The 12,500-nt window shown below is 41.0% G+C and overlaps 1 protein-coding gene across 2 annotated transcripts in view; it reads right to left on the bottom strand.

Annotated features, from left to right (window-relative positions):
* Positions 1-333: 333 nt before the first annotated feature.
* LOC139563699 (gamma-2-syntrophin-like) overlaps positions 334-12,500 on the bottom strand; it is an 89,649-nt gene continuing 77,482 nt past the window's right edge. For both annotated transcript variants that reach the window (XM_071382563.1, XM_071382564.1), the window contains 3 exons: positions 3,350-3,442; positions 3,073-3,183; positions 334-1,926 (listed from right to left, as the gene is read on the bottom strand). In XM_071382563.1, coding sequence (XP_071238664.1) covers positions 1,801-1,926; positions 3,073-3,183; positions 3,350-3,442 — 330 coding nt within the window. In that variant the 3' untranslated portion in view covers positions 334-1,800. The remainder of the gene's footprint in view (positions 1,927-3,072; positions 3,184-3,349; positions 3,443-12,500) is intronic.

The following is a 12,500-nucleotide window of genomic DNA, read 5'->3' as shown; positions in this document are numbered from 1 at the left end:
CAAGCTACGGGCAGGAGGCAGAATACCTCCAATCCTCCAAGTAGGAAAACAAAATGCCAAGCAGAGCCCTAGTAAACACATTTTGGATCTAAGAATGGGACAACAAAGTTTTCAGCAAAATGTTATTGCTGTATAATTTAAGAAGAGATTTTCCTGTCACTGGTCTCAATTTCCTTCTTACCCTATTCAAGACTCTTCAAGCAGCAGATGGCCTTTGTTCCCGCAGCAAATCAAGACTATTGATTTGTTAGTCGCCGTTTATTTCCACCATCAATAGCTGTGAACATTTAAGGTAGGGCGCGGAATTCATTAAAAGACCATTTGACAATAAGGAGGAATGATTTGGGATTTATTTAGTAATAGAAAATTAAACCAAAGAGGCTGGGTGAAAATACATATAGATGCATATGATGGTAAGCGTTTGTAATGACTGTCAGACTGCATGGCCTCATAAAGTAAAATATTACAAAACTTAAAACATACATGTTGATTTCTTTTCATAAACTAGCATTTTAGTCATCTGACAGATACAGTATCCTAACATAGCATTGCTACAATAAGCCTGCATCTTCTTCCCCAAGTGTCCTTCCACACAACCCTTTGTTATGGGAGAATATCAGTGACTAGCAGTGACTGTCTACATAAACTAAAACACCCTCTGGTGTCATGAACGCCTCCACCAAGCCCTGCATTTTTGCGCCTCAACACAAAACTCTCCAGACACTCTTTTTCCAAAATCATGCAACAGCCACGCTCTGAAGTCATGGAATAAGTTAAATCAACCACAGAGTATAGCCCAGTAGAATACTAATTTCAAAATGTTTTCATGTGTATTGATTTGTACAGTATAAACTGTTCTGCTTTTTACTTTGCAAATATGAGAAAAAAAAGTTCACCTACACATGAATTCAAAACTTTGCAATGAACCTAGAACATAGAAACCCTCTTTGTGACTTGTAGGCCCTATTCATAGGTGGTACCGCCATCACTGGGTCGCGTCATGCCATTGTCATGAACGTTCTCAAGCCGTCCTCTATCGGCGGCGCCATAGTGGTGCTCTAAAGTGGTGATACGCCCAGGCTAACTACTGTTTCGTCTAAATTACACTACAGTGCCTGGAAATATGATGACTGCTGCTAAAGTAATCAAATATTTAGTAGGAAACAACATTGCCAGAGTGATCATGTTGTCAAATTTACTGTAGACAAATGGCAATGGTGTCATTAGCTATCAAAGTTTGTAAAAAAAAAATAGCAATGGTAATGTTAGCTAGCTAAAATCTGGTGGCCTTCCTTCAATCTTAGCTAGCTAGCTAACGTTACACTGCATCTAAAGCCAATCTGGTGACGTCAAAATGATGACAAAAGGTTTTCCTACTAATTATTTGCCTCCTTTTTGAATTGCCAAGCTACTGTAATGCATTTATGATGAACTCTTCATCAGCGCTCATTGGCTTTGAGTAAAATGCTCAGTCAGACATCAGTTCAAAACTAACGCTCAAAACAATATTGTGACGAAACATGCAACTCAGGAATGTGTTTTTCTACATGGAAAAAAAAATCTGTCATTTTGAGCATATTCATACTGTAATGTCAATAACAACCAATTAATACAAGTATAAATATCCCCTACTTCCAAAGTCAAATATGTTTTTTTTTTTTATATTTTCCTTATTATTATTTAACAAGAGCCTTACAAAAATAACATGAACAAGATATACATATCAATTTAATTTGAATGTGCATAAAATAGTCAATTAGCTCATGTGACTAAACTGTACATGACAACACCAGGAAGTGTCTAAATCATGTATTTTCCAGAGATGCTTTGACTGTTGACAAAGACAGGGTCCACAGAGGCCACTTTGGAGGCGATAAAAGAATGAATACAATGGAGGACTGCCGTCAGATTGGAAAACTCCAGCTCCTGCAATGAAAAGAAAAACCCTGAATACAAATTCTAAGAATTACTCTTAAAAGAGTTTGCATAACATTTACAAAATGTTTGCATACATAATGTCCCAATTACTTTTGTAACAAATAGGCACTTGTATTTATTACTACTACTAATACTAACAACAAAAACAACAATCATTTTAGTTAATAATATTACTCTACTGGTTCCCCACATGGCATTTACCAGAGATAGTTTGATTCTATATATTGATGAGGTAGCAACAGCTGATTTTATTAAGTGTCCACGGGCGGCTGCTGAGGGGAGGACTGCTCATAGCAACAGCTGGAACGGCGTGAAGGGAAGGACATCAAACACATGAAAACCACCCCAATTTAAAGGTGCCACCAAACATTCTGCCGTCTATCAATACTCTCCTCAGAGAGGTCACTGCAATGCAATGCAATGAGAAGATATTTATTTAATTTAACCTTCATTATTTAACTAGGCAAGTCAGTTGACAACTAATTCTTATTTACAATAACGGCCTACCAAAAGGCAAGAGGCCTCCTGCAGGGATGGGGGCTGGGATAAAAAATATATATATATAGGATATAAACACACATTACGACAAGAGAGACAACACAACACTACATAAAGAGAGACCTAAGACAACAACATAGCATGGCAGCAACACATGACAACACAGGATGGTAGCAACACAGCATGGTAACAACACAGCATGACAATAACATGGTAGCAGCACAAAACATGGTACAAACATTATTTGGCACAGACAACAGCACAAAGGGCAAGAAGGTAGAGACAACAATACATCTCACGAAACAGCCACAACTGTCAGTAAGAGTGTCCATGATTGAGTCTTTAAATGTAGATGGAGATTAAACTGGCCAGTTTGAGTGTTTTTTTGCAGCTCATTCCAGTCGCTAGATGCAGCGAACTGAAAAGAGGAGCGACCCAGGGATGTGTGTGCTTTGGGAACCTTTAACAGAATGTGACTGGCAGAACGGGTGTTGTAAGTGGAGGATGAGGGCTGCAGTAGATATCTCAGATAGTGGGGAGTGAGGCCTAAGAGGGTTTTATAAATCAGCATCGACCAGCGGTGTCTTGCGACGGGTATACAGAGATGACCGGTTTACAGAGGAGTATAGAATGTACCTTCATCTCTATCTGTTTGTTTTCAGCATTCTTGAAGAGGAGTTTCACCCTTGTTTTCCCATCATCAGAGGAGCCTTTCAGTTGAGAGAATTTGTATCTCCATAATATCGTCTACAGAGGATAAGAGTTGACAATATAGCAAGGGTTCATTATTATTAACTAATCAATAAACAGTAGGTATTAACCAGTCTAGCAATGGATAATATATCCCCTAGTGTATAGCCTGTTGAACATTCAGTTAGAATAGTGAATGAACAGCGAATGAACAACGACTCACCTTCGAGGAGCTCTCGGAACAAGTGAAGCCAGATCCAAAGTCTATAGTCAAACACAGTACTTTACCCTGGCTGCTGCACATGTAGGTCTTTGACTGTTGAGAGAAAGACCGGTATTTAGAGGGGGGGGGGGGGGGGGGGGGGGGGGGGGTTATCAGAACAAAGAAGCTACTGAAGAAAGGTTGAAATAATGTACATGTTCATAAAGTTTCCATTGAGGGTCCATCTTAGGTGGCTGGTTTACAAAAGGAGTAGTTAGGAGATCCTGTTTGAGCTTTTTTTGCGTGAAAGCTCAGGAACTGCTGTCGGGGTCAGAGTACAGTCTACATATGGATTATTGTGAAATTAATTTATTCCAATGCTTGAACTTCCTCTGATCTTTGAATACAGGATCAACAAACAGAATTGTGAACGTGCAATGCTGTAATAGGCTATCCATTTATATAGCCCTGCTATTACTGCAGGTGTGTTCAGTCCATTATGCTCGAGAGGAATTTAGATCGTGTCAATTGAGAATTCTTCTAAACTAGTTAAAATATACTTATTCATGTTACCATATTAGAACGTATTGATTACTTTACATGTATTAGGAATGTATAGGTTGGGGTCAAGGGAGGGTGGATAGGAACTGGGTGTATGGAAAGTTACTGTTTTAATTATTTAACCTTTATTTAACTAGGCAAGTCAGTGAAGAACAAATTCTTATTTACAATGACGGCCTACCGGGGAACAGTGGGTTAACTGCCTTGTTCAGGGGCAGAATGACAGATTTGTACCTTGTCAGATCGGGGATTCAAACTTGCAACCTTTCGGTTAACTAGTCCAACGCTCTAACCACTAGGCTACCCTGCCGCCCCAAGTGAGTGTGAGACAAGGGGATGTGCAGAAAGTTAATATTCTGTTCAAACATGTTATTGTTTAATATCAATGTTTCTAAGGAGGGAGGCGAAGGGCAACAGGTCACCACTGATAAGCAGGCCAGCTGAAGGGCAACAGGTCGTCACTGATAAGGCATGCCAGCTGAAGGGTAACAGGTCGTCACTGATAAGGCAGGCCAGCTGAAGGGCAACAGGTCACCACTGATAAGCAGGCCAGCTGAAGGGCAACAGGTCGTCACTGATAAGGCAGGCCAGCTGAAGGGCAACAGGTCACCACTGATAAGGCAGGCCAGCTGAAGGGACTCCTACTGCAGTCCCATGTTCACAGAGAGGGGCCCACCACAACGACTTCCTACTGCAGTTCCATGTTCACAGAGAGGGGCCCACCACAACAACCCTCCTACTGCAGTCCCATGTTCACAGAGAGGGGCCCACCACAACGACTTCCTACTGCAGTTCCATGTTCACCGAGAGGGGCCCACCACAACGACCCTCCTACTGCAGTCCCATGTTCACAGAGAGGGGCCCACCACAACGACTCTCCTACTACAGTTCTATGTTCACACAGAGGGGCCCACCACAACGACCCTCCTACTGCAGTCCCATGTTCACAGAGAGGGGCCCACCACAACAACTTACTACTACAGTTCTATGTTCACACAGAGGGGCCCACCACAAGGACCTCCTACTGCAGTCCCATGTTCACACAGAGGGGCCCACCACAACGACCCTCCTACTGCAGTCTTGTGTCACACACAATCATTTCCACACTCACAAAGGTTCTAGCATAAGGCAGGGCCATGACTACAACAGTGGGAGGAACCAATTAAGTTCCTGCCTAGCAACAGAGATGTATCTAATCAAATGGTGGCTACCCAGAGTATTTGCATTGCCCCCCCCCCCCCCCCCCCCCCTTTACGCCGCTGCTACTCTCTGTTATTATCTATGCATAGTCACTTTAACAACTACATGTACATATTAGCTCATTAACCTCGACTAACCGGTGCCCCCGCACATTGACTCTGTACCGGTACCCCCCTGTATATAGTCTCTCTATTGTTATTTTACCGCTGCTCTTTAATATCTTGTTCCTTTTATTTATTATTATTATTCATATTGTTTTAAACTGCATTGTTGGTTAGGAGCTTGTAAGTATTTCACTGTCAGGTCTACAACTGTTGTATTCGGCACATGTGACTAATACAATTGGATTTGATGTGTATTGGCTGTCTAAATGTGTAAGGAGATGACCCCACCTAGTAAGAGGTTATAAATAGCTGTGCTTGTGTAATCATAACTTGTCTTAGCAGCTGTATGACCCAGTGGGTGAATAAACTTGGTTTGAGTTTTTCCTCGTTGTCCGTTTTGAGTTTTTTTACTCTGTTTGTTCAGAACCTGACAATATAAAATGCAAGAACAAAGTGAAATATCTACGGGGGTGTCTCCAGTCTGTAGCCTTCCATTTACTGCCCTGACAAGAACAACCAAATGTGTGACATAATGCTTTTCACACAGTCTTATTGAAAGCAGTGATGTGTGAGGAGTGTCTCTGTAGTGAAGTGTAGATCTTTGTGGAAATAATAAGGTTCGGTGTAGAAACCCGATCTTCCCCATGTTTCCGTTCTTCAGCAAATGAAGCCCACTCAAACAGAATGCTACTATCGCTCCCTTTACCGCTTCGGACACTTTGTTTGACACATTTTGCTGTGAATTTCAGGTGTTGCTCCTTTCACACTCTCTCACAAGGCTGGTGGGAACCTGCTGTGTTTAATGATTGACTACAGTGAACAGTGAATGCAGCGGGACTCTTCAGTGTCTTGCTGTTTAAAAATAACCTCTTCTCCACAAAGGTGCCTGGATGAAATTGAGTTGCCATGAAAAGAAAATCCTTGTGTGATAATTTGTTGTGTCACGCTAAACACAGACTACGCGTTGCTAATTGGAAAGCTTCCTCAACGGGGATTGGGAGAATACAACATGCAGTGGTTTCAAGAAATGTCTATTCCAGAGTTAGGGTTAGTGCTGTCGTTCTACTCGACATAATACAACGAAAAACATATATTAAATTGGCTCATGAGTATGATCCTGTCTAAGTTTAATGTGAATACACCAATACCAGCAGCACACCACCCTGCATCCCATTGCTTGCTTGCTTCTGAAGCTAAGCAGGGTTGGTCCCTGGATGGGAGACCAGATGCTGCTGGTGGTGTTGGAGGGCCGAATAGGAGGTACCCTTTCCTCTGGTCTAAAAAAATATCCCAATGCCCCAGGGTAGTGATTCGGGACATTGCCCTGTGTAGGGTGCTGACTTTCAGATCGGATGTTAAACGGGTGTCCTGGCTAATTTCCCAATCGTGCCCTCACACAGTCACCTAATCATCCCCAGCTTACAATTGGCTCATTCCTGTAACTGTTCCCCATGTTGTTGCTGTAAATGAGAATGTGTTCTCAGTCAACTTACCTGGGAAAATAAGGGTTAAATAAACACCTAACTCCATGTAAAACTGTAAGGGACAAACCGTGTAGGTTTGTCCTAAATAAATGTTTTTTTTTAAAGCTGACGCCCATCCAATCAGTTTTCAGTTCCAGGCTTAGCCCAAGTTCAACTCTGTTGAGAGCTTTTCTGAAACCACAGGAGACTTAGCCCAAGTTCAACTCCGTTGAGAGCTTTTCTGAATCCACAGGAGGCTTAGCCCAAGTTCAACTCCGTTGAGAGCTTTTCTGAAACCACAGGAGACTTAGCCCAAGTTCAACTCTGTTGAGAGCTTTTCTGAAACCACAGGAGACTTAGCCCAACTTCAACTCTGTTGAGAGCTTTTCTGAAACCACAGGAGACTTAGCCCAACTTCAAATCTGTTCAGAGCTTTTCTGAAACCACAGGAGACTTAGTTCAACTCTGGTTTGAAACCACAGGAGGCTTGTCTAATTGGCTGGAGAACTGAGCATCACCAGCTAATATAAATACTTCATCACATCTCATTTGTCTCCCAAGGATAATGTCCCAAGTTGACATAATTAATGGTGGAAAATGCAAATTATTATTGCTTTTTCACAGAGTGACAGAGGGGGTAAAAGACCACATTTTAATTATGCCTTTTGTGCTGCCCACATTGTACACCTCAGGATAATGTTCAGACTAGGCTCAGTCAGAGAATACACATAGACAATTTATTCTATTCTATTTGTATTTGTGGTTCTGCTGCGACATGGACCACAATGCTCGATCATTCGCAGGACAGGGATTCCTCCCAGAGTCGTCATAGTGTACAAGGCTAAGTATGTCTTTAGTAGTTTACAAGTCCAACTATGTCCTTCATAGTGTACAAGGCTAAGTATGTCTTTAGTAGTTTACAAGTCCAACTACGTCCTTCATAGTGTACAAGGCTAAGTATGTCTTTAGTAGTTTACAAGTCCAACTACGTCCTTCATAGTGTACAAGGCTAAGTATGTCTTTAGTAGTTTACAAGGCCAACTACGTCCTTCATAGTGTACCAGGCCAACTATGTCCTTCATAGTGTACCAGGCCAACTACGTCCTTCATAGTGTACCAGGCCAACTACGTCCTTCATAGTGTACAAGGCTAAGTATGTCTTTAGTAGTTTACAAGGCCAACTACGTCCTTCATAGTGTACCAGGCCAGCTACGTCCTTCATAGTGTACAAGGCTAAGTATGTCTTTAGTAGTTTACAAGTCCAACTACGTCCTTCATAGTGTACAAGGCTAAGTATGTCTTTAGTAGTTTACAAGGCCAACTACGTCCTTCATAGTGTACCAGGCCAACTATGTCCTTCATAGTGTACCAGGCCAACTACGTCCTTCATAGTGTACCAGGCCAACTACGTCCTTCATAGTGTACCAGGCCAACTACGTCCTTCATAGTGTACCAGGCCAACTACGTCCTTCATAGTGTACAAGGCCAACTACGTCCTTCATAGTGTACCAGGCCAGCTACGTCCTTCATAGTGTACAAGGCCAACTACGTCCTTCATAGTGTACCAGGCCAACTACGTCCTTCATAGTGTACAAGGCCAACTACGTCCTTCATAGTGTACCAGGCCAGCTACGTCCTTCATAGTGTACCAGGCCAACTACGTCCTTCATAGTGTACCAGGCCAACTACGTCCTTCATAGTGTACCAGGCCAACTACGTCCTTCATAGTGTACAATACCAACTATGTCCTTCATAGTGTACAAGGCCAACTATGTCCTTCATAGTTACCCTTGTAAACTAGGAAGGACATACAGTGCATTCGGAAAGTATTCAGACCCCTTGACTTTTTCCACATTTTATTACGTTACAACCTTATTCTAAAATGGATTAAATTGTTGTTTCACCCCTCATCAATCTACAAACAGTACCCCACAATGACAGAGCTAAATGGAGTTTTTAGAAATGTTTGCAAATGTATACACATATATTTTTTTAAATCACATTTACATAAGTATTCAGACCCTTTATTAAGTACTTAGTTGAAGCACCTTTGGCAGCGATTACAGCCTTAAGTCTTCTTGGATATGACACTACCAGCTTGGCACACCTGTATTTGGGGAATTTCTCCCATTCTTCTCTGCAGATCCTCTCAAGCTCTGTCAGGTTGGATGGGGAGTGTTGCAGCACAGCTATATTCAGGTCTCTCCAGAGATGTTAGATCGGGTTCAAGTCTGGGCTCTAGCTGGGCCACTCAAGGACATTCAAAGACTTGTCCCGAAGCCACTCCTGTGTTGTCTTGGCTGTGTGCTTAGGGTCGTTATCCTGTTGGAAGGTGAACCTTCACCCCAGACTGAGGTCCTGAGAGCTCTGGAGCAGGTTTTCATCAAGGATTTTTTGTACTTTGCTCTGTTAAACTTTCCCTCGATCCTGATTAGTCTCCCAGTCCCTGCCGCTGAAAAACATCCCCACAGCATGATGCTGCCACCACCATGCTACACCGTAGGGATGGTGCCAGTTTCCTCCAGACATGACGCATGGCATTCAGGCCAAAGAGTTCAATCTTGGTTTCATCAGACCAGAGAATCTTGTTTCTCATGGTCTGAGCGTCATTTGGGTGCCTTCTGGCAAACTGCAAGCAGGCTGTCATGAGCCTTTAATTGAGAAGTGGCTTCCGTCTGGCCTCTCTACCGTAAAGGCCTGATTGGTGGAGTGCTGCGGAGATGGCTGTCCTTCTGGAAGGTTCTCCCATCTCCACAGACAAACTCTGGAGCTCTGTCAAAGTGACCATCGGGTTCTTGGTTACCTCCCTGACCAAGACTCCTTCTCCCTTGATTGCTAAGTTTGGCCGTTTGGCCAGCTCTAGGAAGAGTCTTGTTGGTTCCAAATCTCTTCCATTTTAGAATGATGGAGGCCACTGTGTTCTTGGGGACCTTCAATACTGCAGAAATGTTTTGGTATCCATCCCCAGATCTGTGGCTCGACACAATCCTGTCTCGGAGCTCTACAGACAATTCCTTCGGCCTCATGGCTTGGTTTTTGCTCTGACATGCACTGTCAACTGTGGGACCTTATCTAGACAGGTGTGTGCCTTTCCAAATCATGTCCAATCAATTGAATTTACCACAAGTGGACTCCAATCAAGTTGTAAAAACACATCAAGGATAATCAATGGAAACAGAATGCACCTGAGCTCAATTTGATTCTCATAGCAAAGGGTTTGAAAACGTAGGTAAATAAGGTATTTCTGCTTTTAAATTTTGTATAAATGTGCTAAAATTTCTGCTTTGTCATTATGGGGAATTGTGTGTAGATTGATGAGGGAAAAATGCATTTAATCAATTTTAGAATAAGGCTGTAAGGTAACAAAATGTGGAAAACGTCAATGGGTCTGAATACTTTCCGAATGCACTGTATATCCTTCATAGTTTACAAGGCCAACTATGTTATTTGTAGTTTACAAGGCCAACTATGTTATTTGTAGTTTACAAGGCCAACTATGTTATTTGTAGTGTACAAGGCCAACTATGTTATTTGTAGTTTACAAGGCCAACTATGTTATGTGTAGTTTACAATGCCAACTATGTTATTTGTAGTTTACAAGGCCAACTATGTTATTTGTAGTTTACAAGGCCAACTATGTTATTTGTAGTTTACAAGGCCAACTATGTTATTTGTAGTTTACAAGGCCAACTATGTTATTTGTAGTTTACAAGGCCAACTATGTTATTTGTAGTTTACAAGGCCAACTATGTTATTTGTAGTGTACAAGGCCAACTATGTTCTTCATAGTGTACAAGGCCAACTATGTTATTTGTAGTGTACAAGGCCAACTATGTTATTTGTAGTTTACAAGGCCAACTATGTTATTTGTAGTTTACAAGGCCAACTATGTTATTTGTAGTTTACAAGGCCAACTATGTCCTTCATAGTTTACAAGGCCAACTATGTTATTTGTAGTTTACAAGGCCAACTATGTTATTTGTAGTTTACAAGGCCAACTATGTTATTTGTAGTTTACAAGGCCAACTATGTTATTTGTAGTTTACAAGGCCAACTATGTTATTTGTAGTGTACAAGGCCAACTATGTCCTTCATAGTGTACAAGGCCAACTATGTTATTTGTAGTGTACAAGGCCAACTATGTTATTTGTAGTGTACAAGGCCAACTATGTTATTTGTAGTTTACAAGGCCAACTATGTTATTTGTAGTTTACAAGGCCAACTATGTTATTTGTAGTGTACAAGGCCAACTATGTTATTTGTAGTTTACAAGGCCAACTATGTTATTTGTAGTTTACAAGGCCAACTATGTTATTTGTAGTTTACAAGGCCAACTATGTTATTTGTAGTTTACAAGGCCAACTATGTTATTTGTAGTTTACAAGGCCAACTATGTTATTTGTAGTTTACAAGGCCAACTATGTCCTTCGTAGTGTACAAGGCCAACTATGTCCTTCATAGTGTACAAGGCCAACTATGTTATTTGTAGTGTACAAGGCCAACTATGTTATTTGTAGTTTACAAGGCCAACTATGTTATTTGTAGTTTACAAGGCCAACTATGTTATTTGTAGTGTACAAGGCCAACTATGTTATTTGTAGTGTACAAGGCCAACTATGTTATTTGTAGTATACAAGGCCAACTATGTTATTTGTAGTTTACAAGGCCAACTATGTTATTTGTAGTTTACAAGGCCAACTATGTTATTTGTAGTTTACAAGGCCAACTATGTTATTTGTAGTGTACAAGGCCAACTATGTTATTTGTAGTGTACAAGGCCAACTATGTTATTTGTAGTGTACAAGGCCAACTATGTTATTTGTAGTTTACAAGGCCAACTATGTTATTTGTAGTTTACAAGGCCAACTATGTTATTTGTAGTGTACAAGGCCAACTATGTTATTTGTAGTGTACAAGGCCAACTATGTTATTTGTAGTGTACAAGGCCAACTATGTTATTTGTAGTTTACAAGGCCAACTATGTTATTTGTAGTTTACAAGGCCAACTATGTTATTTGTAGTTTACAAGGCCAACTATGTTATTTGTAGTGTACAAGGCCAACTATGTTATTTGTAGTGTACAAGGCCAACTATGTTATTTGTAGTGTACAAGGCCAACTATGTTATTTGTAGTGTACAAGGCCAACTATGTTATTTGTAGTGTACAAGGCCAACTATGTTATTTGTAGTTTACAAGGCCAACTATGTTATTTGTAGTTTACAAGGCCAACTATGTTATTTGTAGTGTACAAGGCCAACTATGTTATTTGTAGTGTACAAGGCCAACTATGTTATTTGTAGTGTACAAGGCCAACTATGTTATTTGTAGTGTACAAGGCCAACTATGTTATTTGTAGTGTACAAGGCCAACTATGTTATTTGTAGTTTACAAGGCCAACTATGTTATTTGTAGTTTACAAGGCCAACTATGTTATTTGTAGTTTACTAGGCCAACTATGTTATTTGTAGTTTACTAGGCCAACTATGTCCTTCGTAGTGTACAAGGCCAACTACTGTATGTCATATTAATGTTGTATTTAAAAACAATTATTTTCAATAAACAGCAAGTCCCGGTCCACTGAAGTACAGGATACATCAGAGCACACAGGACATGACCAAGTGTTCCTGCTTTCAAGGGTTCAGTCTATGAAAGATTAAGAGAGGCTGTTATTTCATTGGGCTTAATTTTTTCTTTGAGTCTGCAGTTCATATGTTGACATTTTCTTCTGGTACAGTTGAGAACTTGCCTAAGGAATGTCCTCAGAATTAAGAGGAAACTTAATTGAGCCCCTTGGAATCATGATCCTGAACTATCCATGACCACACACGCACTCTATGGAACAT

The sequence above is a fragment of the Salvelinus alpinus genome, chromosome 34 (genome assembly GCF_045679555.1).
Source record: "Salvelinus alpinus chromosome 34, SLU_Salpinus.1, whole genome shotgun sequence".
In the NCBI taxonomy this organism is placed as follows: Eukaryota; Metazoa; Chordata; class Actinopteri; order Salmoniformes; family Salmonidae; genus Salvelinus; species Salvelinus alpinus.
This window is presented reverse-complemented; position numbering and strand designations above follow the sequence as displayed.